Source organism: Cetorhinus maximus, chromosome 8 (assembly GCF_964194155.1).
Source record: "Cetorhinus maximus chromosome 8, sCetMax3.hap1.1, whole genome shotgun sequence".
In the NCBI taxonomy this organism is placed as follows: Eukaryota; Metazoa; Chordata; class Chondrichthyes; order Lamniformes; family Cetorhinidae; genus Cetorhinus; species Cetorhinus maximus.
In genome coordinates, this window is record NC_135886.1 from 9,471,956 (window position 1) to 9,489,994 (window position 18,039).

At 40.7% G+C, this 18,039-nt stretch overlaps 1 protein-coding gene across 4 annotated transcripts in view; it reads left to right on the forward strand.

Annotated features, from left to right (window-relative positions):
- The window catches only part of tmcc2 (transmembrane and coiled-coil domain family 2), a 161,953-nt gene extending 150,814 nt beyond the window's left edge, over positions 1-11,139 (forward strand). For all 4 annotated transcript variants that reach the window (XM_078546410.1, XM_078546409.1, XM_078546412.1 and 1 more), the window contains one exon: positions 2,539-11,139. In XM_078546410.1, coding sequence (XP_078402536.1) covers positions 2,539-2,850 — 312 coding nt within the window. In that variant the 3' untranslated portion in view covers positions 2,851-11,139. The remainder of the gene's footprint in view (positions 1-2,538) is intronic.
- The last annotated feature ends 6,900 nt before the right edge of the window (positions 11,140-18,039 follow it).

Sequence of the window (18,039 nt, forward strand, 5' to 3'; positions counted from 1 at the left end):
CATAGATTAGGTTTACATTCCATTGAGTATAGAAGATTGAGGGGTGATCTAACGGTGCGCTTCAGATGATTAAAGGAGTTGATAGGGTACATTGAGAAAAACTCTTCACTTTGTTGGGGAAACCTAGAACAAAGGTGCGTGGCCTTAAAATTAGAGCTGCAATGTTCAGTCGTGATGTTGGGCAGATTTCTTCACACAAAGGGTAGTGGAAAGGAAACTCTTGTCCCAAAACACTGGTGAGGCTAGGTCAGCTAAAAATGTCAAAACTGAAATTAGTAAGATTTTTGTTTGGCCAGTGTATTAAAGATTACAGAATGAAGGCAGGTAAATAAAGTTAAGATGTGGATCACCCATGATCTAGAGAATGGCAAAACACACTGAGGGACTGAATGGTATATTCCTATTTTTTATAAACAGCGATGGAAATGTCAGAAGTAGTGTGCTGTAGAGTCTGAAGAAGCAGATTCCCATCCTTGTAATTCCCTGAGTGGTAAATTCTTGATCGTAGCTATGCCTTCTGCAGGAGGGAAGAGTGCAGGTATAGTTGCTCCTCAGTTGCCATTATGCACGTTGCATGGCAGCGTGAAGCTTGACATTGACAGGGGGCTGCAAACAAAGGATCTTCTTCTTGGTCAGGATGTGGTATGTGTGGCAATTAGGCATGAAAAAATATGCAAAAAAAGCACATTCTGTGGAGCTGAGGAATGCATGCGGTTTCTATATGTGGGGGTGTCTAGGAGGTTCAGGATACTCCTATCAGTCTTTGCTTTGATATGGTACATCCAAGATAATCTCACACTACTAAATGTATTGTTCAGAGAAGGATGTTGCTGATAAGTGCAAGAGTGCCTGATCAGACACATTCCTGAGCTGTCTGATCCTGTTCTGACTCATTTACAGCCACTCTGCGTTGTCTACTGACCACGCAGCAGTCCAGCTGTAACTTCATTTGCTCTCTGCTCTTTAACCTTTAAAAAGACTGAATGTCCTTTGCACAAGTCCCACGTGTATCCGCTGTAAAAGTAATTTTCCCCTCGTTGATTTTTTTGTTTGTTTACTCCGCCCTTAAGTATCCATTTTCATCCATCCTTCATTTTCTAGTTTGGATCTGGCAGCAGTTCTTTCTGCATTATACACATCATGGTTTTTTTATTGCAGATTTTCCTTTCTTAATGGTTAGTGTCTTCAAATTTTTATGTCAGACTTTGAGAAATGAAACCAAAACAACATTAATTTGAATAAGCTGGAAAAATTTGCCACAGTAACCCACCTCATTGACTTCCAGGCGTTTGAAGATTATAAATATATTTTTACTTAAAAATTTTTTTCAGGAAATGTGTGTTATGGAACTTTTCTTTAAAGTAGGGGATCAACAGATGGTCGTGTTGGAGGACGCAGAAGAGAGCACCTAAATATTTTTTTTAATAACCTCAGTGAAGAGAAAGTTAAGGGAAGGTTTACTGAGAGTTTTTCAAAATCATGAAGGGCTTTATTTTAGAGTACGTGGGGAGAAGCTGTTTCCACTTGCAGGAGGGTCAGTAACCAGAGGAGACACATTTAACATAATTGATAAAAGAAACAGAGGGAAGATGGAAATTTTTTTTTTTACTCTGAGTTGTGATGATCTGGAATGCACTTCCCAATAAGGCAGAGGAAGCAAATTCAGTCATAACTTTCAAGAGAACTAAATAAATACTTAATAAAGAAAAAGATTTGCAGGACTGTGAAGAAAGAACAGGGCAGTGGGACTAATTGTATAACTCTATCAAAGATCCTGGAGATGCATAATGGGCTGAATGGCTGCCTCCTTTGCTGTATAAATTCTAATTTGTTTATACAATATAATTACACATTCTATATAATCATGAATAGAGTGCGCTGGATGGGCTGACTGGCTTTTTTTTTTTTGCTTTGCCTTGACAATTTTTTTGATATAACAGCTAGGTGCAGTAGGTCATGTTTCACCAATATAGTCAGGGTTGATTGTTGGGCCAAAATGTTTCTAAAGTACATGTTCTGGGTGCAGCCAGCCATGGCTGTAAGAAACATTTTATCAGCCTGGCAGGACTGAATTATTTCAGTGGATTTTCAGTAGATAGTGATAATAATATCCTGGAGAGTCTCTACATTTTGTTTTATAACTTTTAGTATTTTCTGCCTTGTATCCTCTCCCCCATCTTCACCCACAGTGTCTTAGAGGTTGGGGTTTTTGCCATTGAGAGATGCTAGTGCTGAGAATAGAATGCTTTTCAATTTGGGCATGCATTATTCTCGAGACAAGCATAGTATAGTTGTGTGCTTGTTGTGTCTGCTCTGACAATCTACCTTGGGTCCAAACTTAGAGCACCCCATAGAGCAACCATGTTTCCCATAGCAACCATCATCTCATAACAGGGATTTCCAGTCTAGGGTCTGTTACCGACTGTTTTGTCAAGTAATCAGACTGACACTGCCCTCGTGCTAGTTTTTAGAGCCAAAATGTTGTAATGAACCTAACGCCTTGCTTACTGGTCCCTTTCCTTTGTTCACTCCTTGCAGGAAGCATTGGAGTCGTGTCTCACCCGGATCACCAAACTGGAGCTTCAGCAACAGCAGCAGCAGGTGGTGCAGCTGGAAGGGGTGGAGAACGCTAATGCAAGGGCACTGCTGGGCAAATTCATCAATGTTATCTTGGCACTCATGGCTGTCATACTGGTCTTTGTCTCCACCATAGCCAACTTCATCACTCCTCTCATGAAGACACGGTTCCGGGTGCTTAGCACGCTGCTGCTGGTGCTGTTCCTTGTGTCCCTCTGGAAGCAATGGGAAAATATTATGTACTTGTCAGAACAGATCCAGTTACCCAGCTGATCTGGACATTTTTGATAGCTGACAGATCAGCGTGCTTTTTTTTTTAAAACGAAGATTCCTAACCTCTTGTTTTTCTCCTCCTCCTCCTCTCACCCCACCACCTCACATCGATATTGATGACATTGTTGGTTTGGTGGCTATGTGCAGCAATGTGATTCACAATGCGATGAGGCCCGATTAGAAGGAAGAGCTGATGAACTGCGTTGCTCTTTTAAAGTACCTTAACTGAACAGGCTGTGAAAACTTGTTGCACATTGACTGAAGCAGGCAACGAAGGAAGGAAGTTTGAGGAAGACACTGTTAACGAATTGTACCATTTCAGTATTTTTTTTTTTTGTTTTCTTGTTAACTTATAACAAATATTTAAAAGTCTTTTGTGTGGGGCAGGGAGAGAATCGATATTATTTGACTGACTGCTTATATGTTTATTTATAACTAATATACATTCGATATAGCACAAATGGTTTGCAAAATTCCCTAAGCTTAATCACATTGCACATTCCGGTTTATGTGAAAACAGTCCTTGCAAGAAGTAGAAATTAAATTCTTTCTTCTTAAGGCACTGGGAGGATGGGAGGTGTTGAAGACACTTCTTTGGGACTGCTGAACAGGCGGTGGAGGAAACTTGCTTGGCCCTGTTGGGAATATTTGCAATTGAAGAAATGGTTAGAAGGTTTGAAGAAAATTTGCAGATGCTATGGCAACAGAAGGATGCCGCCACACTGGACCATATTTTAAAAAAGAATTTTATTTTAATTTTCCCAGTCTTGAATCTTTCTCGCTGGTTTCGTTTGCTGCTGCAGCTGCCAGCATCAGTAAATGGGGAAACTGTTGCAGTCACATGTTGGCTAGCCACTGCAAACATGAAATGGCGAGAGATGTCTTGGTCACTGAGATATTGCTGGATTATGACACATGACCTGCAATGGAGGTGGGGTGGGAAAGTATTTTGAGTCACAGTAGGATCCATTAGTGCAGTAGAAAATAGATACATTATAACCTGTTCAAAAATTTAATTGACGGTGTTATTAGGAATTAAGACCATCATGATATGTGTTACTAGGTAGATTTTTTACAATTTGTTATTTTTTTAAATGTATTTAAGCACGATGGGTTATTCCACTTTTCTCTCCCCCCATACTTTGCAATCACTTGACCTGTTAACCAGGCAATGGACACATCTCTCTGATGGAGAGAGAGATTTAGGTCTACATGTTGGGTTTGGTGTGAATATTTTAAGCAATTAAAATTAGATGAGTACATTTTTCCCAGCTGCTGTGCTGTCGTTGCAGGGTATGTATCAGCTTTGTGTGGGTAAGTAATGATTGACATAAGTTTGCTTCATCAGAAAGCAGTGGCTTTTTGTGGTGCACTTCTTGAATTTTTTTTAAAGATTATATTTTTTATTTATAAGGACAGTTTGGTGAAGCAACATGGGAATATTTTCCATCCAGGTGCCAGTTGAGCAACACCCGGTAGATCAGGAGATTATATGGGGGCATGTTTCCCCTTTTCCTTTCTCCCCTCTTCTTCCACCCGCACCACACCCTCTCTCATTCTCATACTTAGTTCCAAAGACATTGTGAGCTAATAGAGAATTATTGGGAAGAAGAAATCGGGTGTTTGACCTTCAGCAGGCATGAAAAAAGCAACACAGTACAACAGCAATAGCAGAGATTGTGGCAATAGCCCAAACTGCTAGCAGAGCTCATAATGTGCTTAAGATGTGAAGTCACAGGATGGTCCACACATCAAGCAATCATATAGTTCAATGAAAGGTTGTTTCATGTAAAATCAAAATTCCAGCCCATACCATGGATTCGTATGAAGAAAGCCGTTTTACCTATTTGCTCTTATCTACCCAAGCCATGACAACAATGTGTACGTCCCACTTTTTAAGCATTATTTTTTGCCACATTTCATTTCCTGCATTAACTACCTGGGGGAATGTGTGCTTTCATTGTTTCTAATATTTACTGTAGGGTTGAGTAAGTTTGTAATTCCAATAGGTAAACTGCCAAGTAAATACAGATTATATTGGGAATCAATCCAGAGGTGAGAGTTGGGTAGCACAGCAATAAAAAGCCCCCTCAAGCAAAGGTGATTTAGAATAGAACATAAGATACTTACAGTAGAGAGAATACCATAAAAACATTCCCAAAGAGAACAATACGTTTAACATTTTTTTCCTGTTTTAATCTGAGAATTGCCATCTCTTTTGGTTTTTTTTTGGAAGCCATTAGCACCAAGGAAGCATTGTCAGACTGAGTACTGGTTTGAAAATCTGTGTGCAATTAAATGGGCTCAGAATTAGTGAAGCCTGCACAGAGAGAGCCTTCCCATCAGTGGCCTGAAAACAGGTTATAAGTAAGAATGGCAGTGTTGTAGTTTTATGGAATTTGCTAGGACCATGATTTGTATTTGCCTTGATAAGTAATTACGTCAAACGGTGAGACTGAGGCAAATAGACCTGAAGGTTTCAGGCTTGCACTGAATTTCTAGGCTTGTTCACAAGAATGATTGCTTAAAAACATAGTAGGGAGAAACTGTACCATGGGTCTTTGGAAAAGGAAAAGGGAAGGAGAAGCAGTATGGAAGGTGAAAGATGATAAGATCATAAATATATAATATGGCCACTCAGTTAGTTGGAAGTTAAATAATCTTAGTCCAGTTTTACTGCAAAAACATAGCCACAGGACATATGGGGCTAATGCAATGCTATGCAAGGATGTGGTGTCAGTGGGGCCATTCTAACACCAATAGTACATTACAGTGTGTGTAACAGGAAGGGCGATAATGCAAGGTAACATGCCATTAACGCAATGGAAATTCTCACCATTTAGGAAGGGATGTGCTTTCCGGTGTAGGTGCAGCATGAGGAAAGAGGAGTGCACAGTTTGAAGGTCAGTTTGTAATCTCCAGTTTAACAAGACAGAATATTTTTATGTAAAGCACTTTTGGTTAAAACATTATTTTCTTTAAAGCATTTTTTTTTTCCTGTTTTGAAAAGAGTAACTTGAACCGTAGCCTTTGTTGCAAATTTGCTTGGTTGGTCAGAATTATAAATCTAGAGCTTTATGAAGATTGATGATGGAGCATTACTGTCCTGATCTGTTTGATGCAGGAATTTAATATATTAAAAATCTTAAATCTGTGCGTGCTTCCTGTTTTAGTTTTCCAGTATAAATTTCGAGGTCCACATTTAAAATCGAAGCTTACTTTGTAGACTTGTCTTGCTACAAAGGTACTCTCTTCCAGTGATAGCACTGCTGTACCTCCAACAGCGAGAGGGTGCAGTTGTAGGGTGGCAGGTTTACAGTGGTGTTTCCATTAATAAAGTGGGCATAGGAATTTAAAATGGAAATGTAACATTTTAAAATGAGGATTGAATTATGTTTGCATGCACTGGTACATTTATCCCCAGCTTCTAACCCTGGTTTAACTGATTTTGACTCTGCAATGCTACAGGACATTAACTAATACAATACCTATGTATCAATGAGTTATTCAAAACAATATTCTAAAGAAACCGATTCCTGGAACTAGGACAATTTCAAGAGAGGTAATTGGACATACGCAATGCTGACCATTGCTCCACTTGTTCCAGTAACATCAGTAATTACTGCTCCTATTGGCCTTGGCAATCAGATTGCTGGATTTTAGTGGTTTGAATTGTATAACATGTTTTTCTTTTCACCGCCTACTGGTTCCAACATTTCTTAGTCTGTAGCCCATCACATTGATGCAAGTGTAATCATAAGGGATGCAATCAATGAGTCACATGGATAATAACTGAATTTACAATGCTGAAAATCTAAAATAGAAATATAGTATCGACAAATGCAGCAGGCACCTGTGATGGGAACGGAAAACCTGAAAAATAAGAGGTGAGCAGGCACATTAGTACAGTCAGAAAAGGGTGAGGGAGAAACTACACACACACAGGCAAACCTGAGCAGGCATGATTGGAATGATGAACCAATCTGTGTTTTATCATTTCACTCATGACTTCTCTTTGTGGGCATATGTATATGCTTCCCTTTCCCTGAATGCATTACCATGCTTGTGTGCCTCTTTTCGGTTTTGAAGGCAGGTCTGCATCCCAAGATTAGCTTATCTGCCTTCTCCACAGATGCTGACTAGCCTGCTGTGTGTTTCCAGCATTTTTTGATTCGGCTAATTGTGTGATTTGGATTTAGGTCTTCCATCAGGGCCTTGATCCCTGGTTAAGCCTGAGGCAGATAGGTTTGTGCCTTAACAGCCGGCAATGAATCCCACAAATTAACCACACCTACTGCGCGATTTGCTGCCTGGGTACATTAATTTTGCACAAAAAGCCCAGGTGGAAGTGGATGTGCCAGTTCCTGAGCATCTACGCTAAAGCAAATCATTAGCCACAACACATTTATTTGCCCGAATTATGGCCATGTAACTGGCTGACAGGAGTACAAAAGACAAATGAATAGAACAAAGCAAAGTTGCTAAGCCTACAAATTAACAAGCTTTCAAGTGGATCTTATTTTCACAAAGTTTGGATTTGTCATTTTTGTCACAAACATTAAATCGTAAATATTGAGTGTCATACAATAGTAAAGTTAATTGAACGCAGAATTAAAACCAAAGTTTTCATTTCAGAAATTATCCAATATTGGGAAAGCATTTCTACTCTCACCACAATAAAATTGAAAAAGATTTTTTGCATGATTTGACAATTTCATTGTAAGTGATCGGATTCATTCTTCGTGTGTCAGCAACTAAACAATATTAATTGATATTTTCCTTTTCCACTTTAACAGTACTGTACTTTGAAGATTTACTGCCACTTCCCAATCAGAGTTCTCCCTAGAGATCTTGCAGTTCTTGCAGCATCAAGCACTTTATGTATGCACAATAGACCTTTATCGTAAAGCAGTCAAAAGGCGCATTTATCTTAGTGCTTAAGTACAGGAGGTAATAGATCCTGTTCAGGAGTGTTACCACAGTCCTGTACTGTATTACTTTAGGTGCACATGACTTCGCTGTGAAAAACAGGGGCTGCAAGAGCAAATGCACAGGACCTGATATTCCTCCATTTGCTTTACTGGAACAGGCAGTCTCAATTCGGTGGCAGATTTGTGGACCTACATTTTTTTTTGGGTCCATAGTGCTGTTGGTTCACTGAACGTCAGGTTATTTGCATCAAAGAGTGTCACTGACAGAGGAAGAACAGCGTGTTCTCCATTGTCTGCACTCTTGTATTATTTAAAAAAAACCTAATATATAGAGAATGTCGTGGAGAACAATTAGATGTGGAAAGCAACTAAATGTCCAGTTTATCCCATTGGTGGCAAAGATCTGGTAACTCACCAGTGATGGTTATTTGAGTGTATGAAGAACATTCAAAGAACTGAAAAAGGATAGCTCCCTGTTTAATATAACAGCATAATACAACTTATTTTTATTTTCCAAGTCCTAATTGAATGTTTTAATGCTTACCATTATGCTGTGTGAACTAGTTTCCTCTTTTCTCCCAACATGGCCAGCTGCTATTACAAAAGTTTTTTGAAAGTCCTCAAAAGTGGCATTAAAGAGGAAGTTGCGGGTGTGGGGTTATACTTTTTATTTGGGGTACACCTCCATCTTCTAGTAAAAATATGTGAAAATGGGTTTATTTTATTTTAATGCAGTTTCTAGTTCTCATTCCTGGCTAATTTGCTGTATGACTGAGATTGGACTGTGCCGGATTAATTCTTTGGTTAGCCCGGTGTTTTAAATAGGGACACTCCCCATTATGAGAAGCAAGAGCTGTTCAATACCTCTGTAGCCAAGAAAAGTCATGTCTATAGTTTTAAAAATCTTTAATCCAAGTGTTTTTCTCATCATCAATTGGGGAAGTACTACGAACAAAAAGTGCTCCCTCAACTTACCTTCTGAGCTTAACTAAGTTTTCAAACATTATTACATTGGTTTAGTAAATGAGGCAAGGAGACAGCATGGAAATTGATTCCATGCAGAGTATGTATTTTTGTTTTAGTGTTCTGTTTGCATAGATCTACAAGGTGGCCCTTTCCATTGCAGTTGCATAAAATTGGGTCCTCTTACTTTTTAAAGTGCTTTGAAACAGCAGATTTACAGCAGTAATGTTGTGTCTTTCACCTTCATACTACACAAAAAAAACAAATATTTTCCTAGTTTTGTATTCTTGAGAATTCAAAGATGCAAAAGGCGTTAGAACTAGTGGACATTCAAAAGTACATAGCTTTTTCGAGTCAAGCGTGGAACATGATCCTACAGCAAGCCAGGCTAGTTGTAATGCTGTATAAATAATCATCTCTGGTTATGTTCTCTCCTTTAATAGAAAACATGTGTAAAACACTCCTTTATAGCACATGTTGTACAGAGCCCAAAGACAACCTTATTGATTAAAGGGAGCGGTCTATTGTGATACAGTAGAGAATATGGAAACCCTTCTCATGGGGTGTTGTGTATTACAGATTCTAAGCCCATCTGGGTCATACGTTCTCCAACTGCTGTAAAGAATGTAAACTACTACAGTCCTTGTTTTACATGCAAGCTCCAAAGTTTATTTTATCAAGCTATTTAAAGAGATACCTGAAGTTAAGTTATAATATGTTTTTATTATTGACTGAATTATTTAAGTTGCTATTCTTGCTGATACTCCGATGACATGCCTTCCTGACTCTGATGTCCTTTTCTACCTGTTTTCCTATATGCAGACATCAGATCAGTTTTATTGCTACACCAACTCCTGGGGAACAACTTTGTACAATTCACGGACTGTTCCTGTGGCATTTCTAGACGGTGTAAATGTTTATTATTTGCAGTTCCATTATTTCAAGATTATCTGTACTGTTTTGAATTTATTTTGCTTTCATCTTCATATTGCAATATATTTATTTATTACTTGAGAGCAATGACCTTTTACAGATTTCTTCCACAAGTATTACAATGGAGAGTACTTATTTACAGGTGACAAATATGTTCATTGCTTTTTTTAAGAAAAAAGCATTCCTGTGCTGCAAATTCTGATTGGAAGAATTCTGTGCTTGCATTTAAATACGATCCCTGTTTCAAGATGCCTCAAGGATGGGAAAGGCAATTTGGTCCATTGGAAGTCCATTCCACATGCAGATCACTTCTTGTGTGAAGAAATTGTTCCTGTTATCATCCCCAAAATTATCCTTTAATTGTTTGAACCTGTCACCTATTGGACACCACAGATGGCTTTCGTGTGTCCAAAGTATGAATTGATGTTTTAGAATATATTAAAATATCGGGAAATTAACAACCCCCTACCTCAGCATTTCAAAGTCTTAGTTTTCCCAAAGAATCAGATTGGTTGATGCACTTCCATACCGGTGCTCACACTACACAGGCTATGCTTCATTACTTGCCTTTGGTCTTAAGAGTTGAGCTTTACTTGGGGCAAAATGAGCTTAGGTTCCCACTCCTAAATTGCTATTCAGTGATGCTGGCTGGGAAGTGTGCATGTGTGTGGCCGTCAGGCACAAGTGTGACTGTGATGCTGTCTATTATTGAATAGCCTGACCAAGCTCAGAATAGCCAGCGGAAGGAGGAGAGTGGAGATACCAGAGGGCTGCTGACTTGTTTGGAGCTGTCACAAGAGGGGTCTGTGATTGGAAACAATGTTGAGGGAGGGCTAGGATGGCTGGTGAGGGAGAAAAATGAAAACCTCTCTGTACGTTTGGCAAGCTCTGCCAACACTTGGATTCCACGGGGAGCTTAGCGAAGCTATATAGTTGGTTTGTCCAAACCTAAAATCTCAAATTTCAATGCCAGTTTCTTTGGCCCTCAAGGTGCTTAATTAACCATACGGCTGAACTCCTTTGCCATGCAAAGCGCACCCCCATGCCAAAGAATTTGACACTGGTTCTGTCATTGAGATGTTTATTTAGGTGGACAAAGAATCATGGAATGAGTTATATATTTTTTGGGTGGGGAGGAATAAATCAATTGGCAACGTTGTCCGATTAACATTGTCCTGTATAAATGGCAAGGATGAAGAAGTACTTGGTTACTTTTAGTCACTGATCCCCTGGGAAACTTCACCTGCCAGTGTACCTTGTTATCCATATGTGCTCAGCATAAAGATCTGGGCCCAAGAGTTTTCAAGGATACACTTTATATCGGAATCTCCCATCATCCGTTCATTGTATTTTATTTTCTAGAAGAGTAAATGTTCTAGATAAATGTACACCTCTGCATACAATCGAAACAAAAACCTGAAATAAAATTGTCAAAAAATAAACCAATTTTTCAATAAATTTATTCAACAGTTTAAGTTTTTTTGCTTCCTACAGGATGTTGAAGGTTCTTTGGTTTACTTGACGTAGGGGTCCTGATGTCTCTTGATTATGCCATTGCATTGATCCTAATCTGTTCAAGGGATTCCTATTATGAGCACTGTGGTGTAACTCCTAAAATGGTCAGTAGGTGATGCTGGCTTTTTGTCCATTTTCTTAAAGGCACTGACTGCTGCTAAACTATATTGATCATCTTCAGGGCTGTACTTTGTATGAATTAGACAGCTGGTGGGGACATCGTATCTAAATTCAGTCCCACCCTCCACACAACCACACATGCACATTGTCCAGAATGGTCAATGAATAGCAACAACAGTTTGCATTTATATAGTGCCTTTAACAAGTAAACTGTCCCATGATGCTTCATGGGAACATAACCAAACAAAATTAGACATGGCGCTACATGAGGTATTAGCACAGGTGACCAAAAGCTTGGTTAGAGGTAAGTTTTAAGTAGTGTCTTAAAAGAAGAGAGGAAAAAAGGTTTAGAGAGGAAATTCCAGACCTTAGGGCTGAGGCATGCCCACTAATGAAACAAAAAGTCAGGGATGCACAAGAGTCACGAAGCGTAGAGATATGAGGGATGTAGGCTGGAGGAGGTTGCAGAGATGAGGGGTGGGGGTTATGAAGCCTTAGACAAATTTGAAAACAAGGATGAGGAATTTAACATCAGGAGGAGGAAGCCTGGCTGCTTTGTGCATTTCGCCGCCTCCTAAGCTCAGCGGTAATGAAGCTCCTTCCTGATGCTGTCCTGGAGATAGGGCATTGGACCAAGCACCTTTTAGTTGTACACTTGGTTCTTTAACAGCAGAAAACAAACACATCATTAATGACAGTGCCTGTCCACTGAGCCAGGAGTACGCCCAGGCTACAGGAAGTTACAGATATTTTGGAGGATATGAAACAAGTGCAGGCCTTTGCTTCAGCTGTGCCGTACAGAGGCCACACTTCACTCTGCAAACAGTCTAGGGTGTGCCTTCTCTGCTTCCCACAGTTTCCGAGAGTAACAGCTGCAAAATTTTATTTTCGCACAGCAAAATTCCATGACATAAAACAATTTGATTGCAGCTGTACTGCAGACTGCCTACAGCATAGTTTATAATTTGTTCTGAAGGATTTTAGCCAAGAATCCTACTGGAACTAGCTACCAGCTGCTAGTTTCTCCCATCTCCTAACACAATACCCAAGGTATGGTGCCATAGGTACCAATAGTCCTTCAGTATCTTACACGGAACCATTTTTATGCTGTAGCGCATTTGGCTCAGATTATGGGAGACCAGTGTTCATCCGATGCCTCCTAAAGTTTAGGCTATATTGGAACCCCCTTGTCATAGCAGGGTTGTAGACCCTAGTTTGTTGAGGGTCTGCGATTCTGCCATTGGGAAAAGGGAGCCAAATTTGTTAGTGTAAATGCAGGAGGTGCTATCCTGGAACCTGAATTAAACACATGGTAGTGTGGCAGTGGAGAAAAATAAGGGACACTCTGGCATGAGGCTCCATAAGGGTGGGGGAGGGGGAGTGCTGCCAGAGCTGTGAAGGTGAAAAATGGAAAGAGAGCAGTTACTGTGCCTGCTTGAGATTTAAAGGTCTGAGATATGTGAAAAACATGATGCGTGCAACACGGGACAATGGGTTCAATTACAGGACAATCCCATCAAGTAAGGGATGGTTGGACACCCTGCACTGTGGAAGTGCTTTAATAGTCATTACTTGTGTGTGACTTGTGGAAATCATTGCTGCTGATTCCAATTCTGTCCTTATCCAACATCCACATAGATATTGGAATTTTTAAATCTTATTTTGGGGCTACTGATGCTCGTTATACTCCCTATCGCTGCTTAGGCTGAAACCAACTAGGTCGGCAAAAACCAGAGATTGAACTTGTCCTTTGGCTCAGTGAGGCAGAAGATTGTGGGTTTAGTGCCTATTTAAGGTCTTGAGCATGTATTAAAGGCTGATATTTCAGTGGAGCACTGATTTATCGCAAATGAGACTTAAAAACCATTATTCCATCTACTCTCAAGTGGATGTAAAAGATCCCCCAGCATTATTTGAAGAAGAGCTGTGGCAATCTCCCCAGTGACTTGTCCAGCACTTATCCCTCAATCAACATGACTCGCATCACTGGAAATGATTATCTGGTCATTATCACATTGCTGTAGGACCTTGCTGTGTGCAAATTGGCAGATGCGTTTCCTTTTATACAAGTGTCTGCACTTCAAAAGTACTTAATTGGCTGTAAGGCGCTTTGGAATGTCCTGAGGCCATAAAAGATGCTCTGAAAGTGCAAATCTTTTCAATCAACCCAAACAAAACAGCTTAATTGGTTACTTGTTTTATTGCAGTATGTGGAATCTTGCTGTATTCAAATTACCCTGTGTGCATTTCTTATATGTCAAGTGAGAATACCCTTTAAAATGTTTCATTGGCTTTGAAGGACTTTGGGATACCCTGAGGGTGTGAATGATGCTGTATCAATGTAGGTCCTTTCTCATCTGGCCTCATTATATGATGCCTTGCTCCATAGAGCTACAGGGGAACCCTGTACAGGGGATTCTCAGTTTACTAAAATATTTATTTGTCCTTTTACCAGTATGGGTCTCCCCATTGCATACCATTGCCTGGACAACAGGGCATTCAAGGTAATCCATTCATAGATTCTGCTGAAGTAGGCTAGTCCACCATCCCCCAAATAATTGAATTGAAAATGCTTGTCCTCAATTTTAAGTACCTTTGTGTCTTTGCACCATCTCTCAACTTCCTCTTGCCTTGAGTCTCCTTCCACACCAATTTGAATCACTAATTCACCTAATTTTAAGATTGGGTTTCTTTGTCCTCAATTCTAACATCAGAGGAAATAGTTTATTTGTAGCTACCCCATTAAATCTTTTTAACATTTTAAAAATCTCAGTCAGATCACCCCTCAATCTCCAATTCTCGAGCCTAGGGCAAGCAAGGTAAAACAAAATATAAATGTGGATTGCATGTAGGATGTGCAGAAACAGTGTCAGGATTCAAGTAAAATATTAAACATACTTATCATTTCATAGAGAAAATGTATTTATTTTTTAATGGCACAGCAGGAGGCCGTTTGGTCCATCATGTGTGTGCCAGTGGAAAAAATATATCCTGTCTAATCCCACGTTCCAGCTTCTCTGTTGCAAGAAGATTCATAACTCTTTCAACTCTCCTCGTAATGGAATCCCTAATCCCTGGTAACATTCTTGTAAACCTCCCCCGAATCCTATCTTGGCCTTTACATCTACCCTGCAGCATGGTGTCCAGAATTGCTCTCAATATTCCAGCTGAGGCTTAACCAGCGATTTACAAAATTCCAGCAGGATCCCCATATGATTTCCTCTCCCACTCTCTCTTCCCCCTCCTTAACCCCCTCTCCCTCCTCTACTCCCCGTTCCTCCCTCAACTCCGCCTCTTCCCCCCCCACTCTGCCTCCTCACCCTCTCTCTTTTCCCCCCTCTCTTCCCTCTCTTCCCTTCCCCCTCTCTTCCCTTCCCCCCTCTCTTCCCCCCCCCTCTCTTCCCTTCCCCCCTCTCTTCCCTTCCCCCCTCTCCTCTCCTTCCCCTACCCCACTCTACATTCAGGTTAGAGCATAAGAAATAAGGACAGGAGTAGATCATTTGGCCCCTTGAGCCTGCTCCGCCATTGAATAAGATCATGGCTGACCACCTTGTGTTTCAACTTCCACATTCCCATCTAATCCCGATAACCTTTGATTCCCTTGCATAACAAGAATCTATCTACCTCTGCCTTAAAAATATTCAATGACCCCGCCTCCACCACCTTCTGAGGCAGAGAGTTCCAAAGTCGCACAACTATTTGAGAAAAAAAATTTCTCCTCATCTCTGTCCTAAAAGGGCAACCCCTAATTTTAAAACAGTGTCCCTAGTTCTGGACTCACCCACAAGAGGAAACGTCCTTTTGACATCCACCTGGTCAAGGCCATTCATGATTTTGTATACTTCAATCAAATCACCCCTCACTCTTCTAAACTCCAGTGGAAACGAGCCCAGTCTGTCCAGCCTTTCCTCATAAGGCAACCCACTCATTCCAGGTATCAATCTAGTAAACCTCCTTTGAACTACCTCCAATGCATTTACATGGAGATCAAAGCTACACATACTCTTCAAAATGTGGTCTCACCAATGCCCTGTATAACTGAAGCATACCATCCTTACTTTTATGTTCAATCCCTCTCATAATAAAGGATAGCATTCCATTAGCCGCCTTAATTATTTGCATACTGACTTTTTGTGACTCATGTACTAGAACACCTACATCCCTCTGCACCTCAGAATTATGCAGCTGTTCTCCATATAGGTAATACTCTGCTTTTTTGTTCTTGCAATTCATGTAACAACAGAAAGGACCAAAGGTGACTCAAAGACTTAACAGTTTACCCCAGCTGCAACACAGAAATTGTGTTTGACTCTGACAGGCAATGGATTTCCCAAATATTGCGTCCAATTCTGGACACAACACTTTCAGAAGGACATGAAGACTTTGGAGAGGGTAGAGAGGGATTTACTCAAAACAGTTCCAAGGTTGAAGGATTACAGTTACGTGAATAAACTGAAGAAGCTGCTGTATTCCTTCAGGCAGAGCAAGTTAACAGGCGTTCAAAGTTATGATGGGTTTTGATAGAGCACATAAGGGGAAACAGTTTCCATAGGTAGATTAGTAATCAGAAGGCACAGATTCAAAATAATTGACAGAAGAGCCAAGAAGGAGATGAACTTTTTTTTATGCAGCAAGTTGATATGACCCTGAATGCACTGCCTGAAATGGTGATAAGAGCAGATTCAATAGAAACCTTCAAAAAGGCAATTGGATTTATACATGAAAAAGGGAAATTTGAAGAGCTCTGATGAAAGAACAGGGTAGTGAAACTAACTGGACAACTGTTTCAAAGAGTCGGCACAGGCACAATTTATCAAATGGCCTCCTTTTGTGCTGAATGATACTGAGACTCAGAACTTCCAGTCTGGGTCCGGATCCCTATCAGACAAAGTTACCTCCTTACCTGCCTATGATTTTTCAGGCCCATCTTCCGATGGAGGATCCTTCCAAACTACTGCAGTACAGCAATCCTTGCAGGGAGCAGTGGAATTGTCGTAGAAGCTGCATTCCTTTTTTATGGCACTTGCTGCCATATCCTGGTAAGTAAAAAGTTTAAATGTCTCAAAGCCACTTTGAGAAGCTATGGAGTGTTAGGTAATTGGGTGAGGGGCTAGGGTGGATTGGAGATAGCTGGGGGGTGGGTCGTATCAGAGGGTGGTTGGGTCATGGGAATGGTTGTGGGGCGGGGTCAGTAGTATATTTATCCAGGAGTGAGAACTGATTTTAATCCTGCTAATTATTCCCGGGTAACTATTCAGGTAAGTAAGTTGGAACCATCTGAAGTCTCCAACTCTAACTCAGAATTGGTGATGTTTTTTGGAGGGTTCGAGATGCAGGGGAATTGCCCATCAGAAGTCCAAACTTCCCAGGTAATTCCCGCGTAATCAGTATGTTGGGACTTATGAGGAGAGCCATAGCACACCTTGGGGGCTACCTCCGGTGTATGAACGTCTGGAGATCGGAAGTACTGGCCCTAAATAAATGGAAGATTCCTTTGGCGAATTATGGGCTAATCAGATACAACAGATATGTGGTATATGTGGTGCTGACAATAACTGCTCAGTTAGATTCCCTCAGCCAGAGTACCAGTTGGAAAACAATAATTGGCATTAGCACCCCTAGGCATAGGCAGGGAATATTCACCAGGACTCCCAGCCTGAGTTGCTGTCATAACCTACTCAAGACACAATAAATAAATAAAAAATAAGCACAATCTCGCTTAACTGCTATTCTCTGTGATCCACTGATGAAAATGTTTTTTTATTTGTTCATGGGATGTCACTGGCAAGGCCAACATATATTGCCCATCCCAATTTGCTCTTCGGACAGTGGTAATGAGCCATCTTCTTGAACCGCGGCAGTCCATGCGGCGTAAATGCATCGAAAATGCTGTTAGGGAGGGAATGTCAGGATTTTGACCCAGTGACGATGAAGGAACAGCGATATAGTTCCAAGTCAGGATGGAGTGTGGCTTGGAGGGGAATTTGCAGGCGATGGTGTTCCCATGCAGTTGCTGCCCTAGTCCTTCTCGGTGGTAGAGACGTAAGTTTGGAAGGTGCTGTTGAAGAAGTCTTGGCAAGTTGCTGCAGAGCATCTTGTAGATGGTGCACACTACTGCAACTGTGTGCCAGTGGTGATGATTGATTGTGGAAATTTAAAGTGGTGTATTTTCAGAAATCACCTTTTGGAAGCCATGCACTCTGGTGTTTTTATGTCAGCCTTGTGCAGTTGTGCATTTTAATCCTTTGTGGTAGCAGTTTCAGAGCTGCAATGCTGTGATTAAAACAAAAAGTTGCAAGTGTTTGAGTAATCTCAAAGCGATTGGGTAATGTACAATACTAATGCACATTGCTAAATCATTGTGCTATAACTCTACAAATCACATTTCAAACTATTCACTGATTCAATTTTTCCATGTCAATTTCTCCCAGACCCCTGCCACAGAGCAAATTATGCAACATAAATATCCTGACGCATAATGTGCGGTCTGGCCTTCGGTGCCATGTGCTCCAAGCTGCAGGAATTTTAAACAAAGTTTTTGTCTGATGATTTTCCTTTCTTTACCATGCTACAGATATGTGATGTCAGCCATGGGTCAGTGGGTAGCATTCTTGCCTGAGTCAGAAGGGTTGTGGATTCAAGCCCCATTCCAGATTTGACCATGAAATCCAGGCTGACCATATCAATGCAGTATTGAGGGAGTGCTGCACTGTTGGCAGGTCCTGTC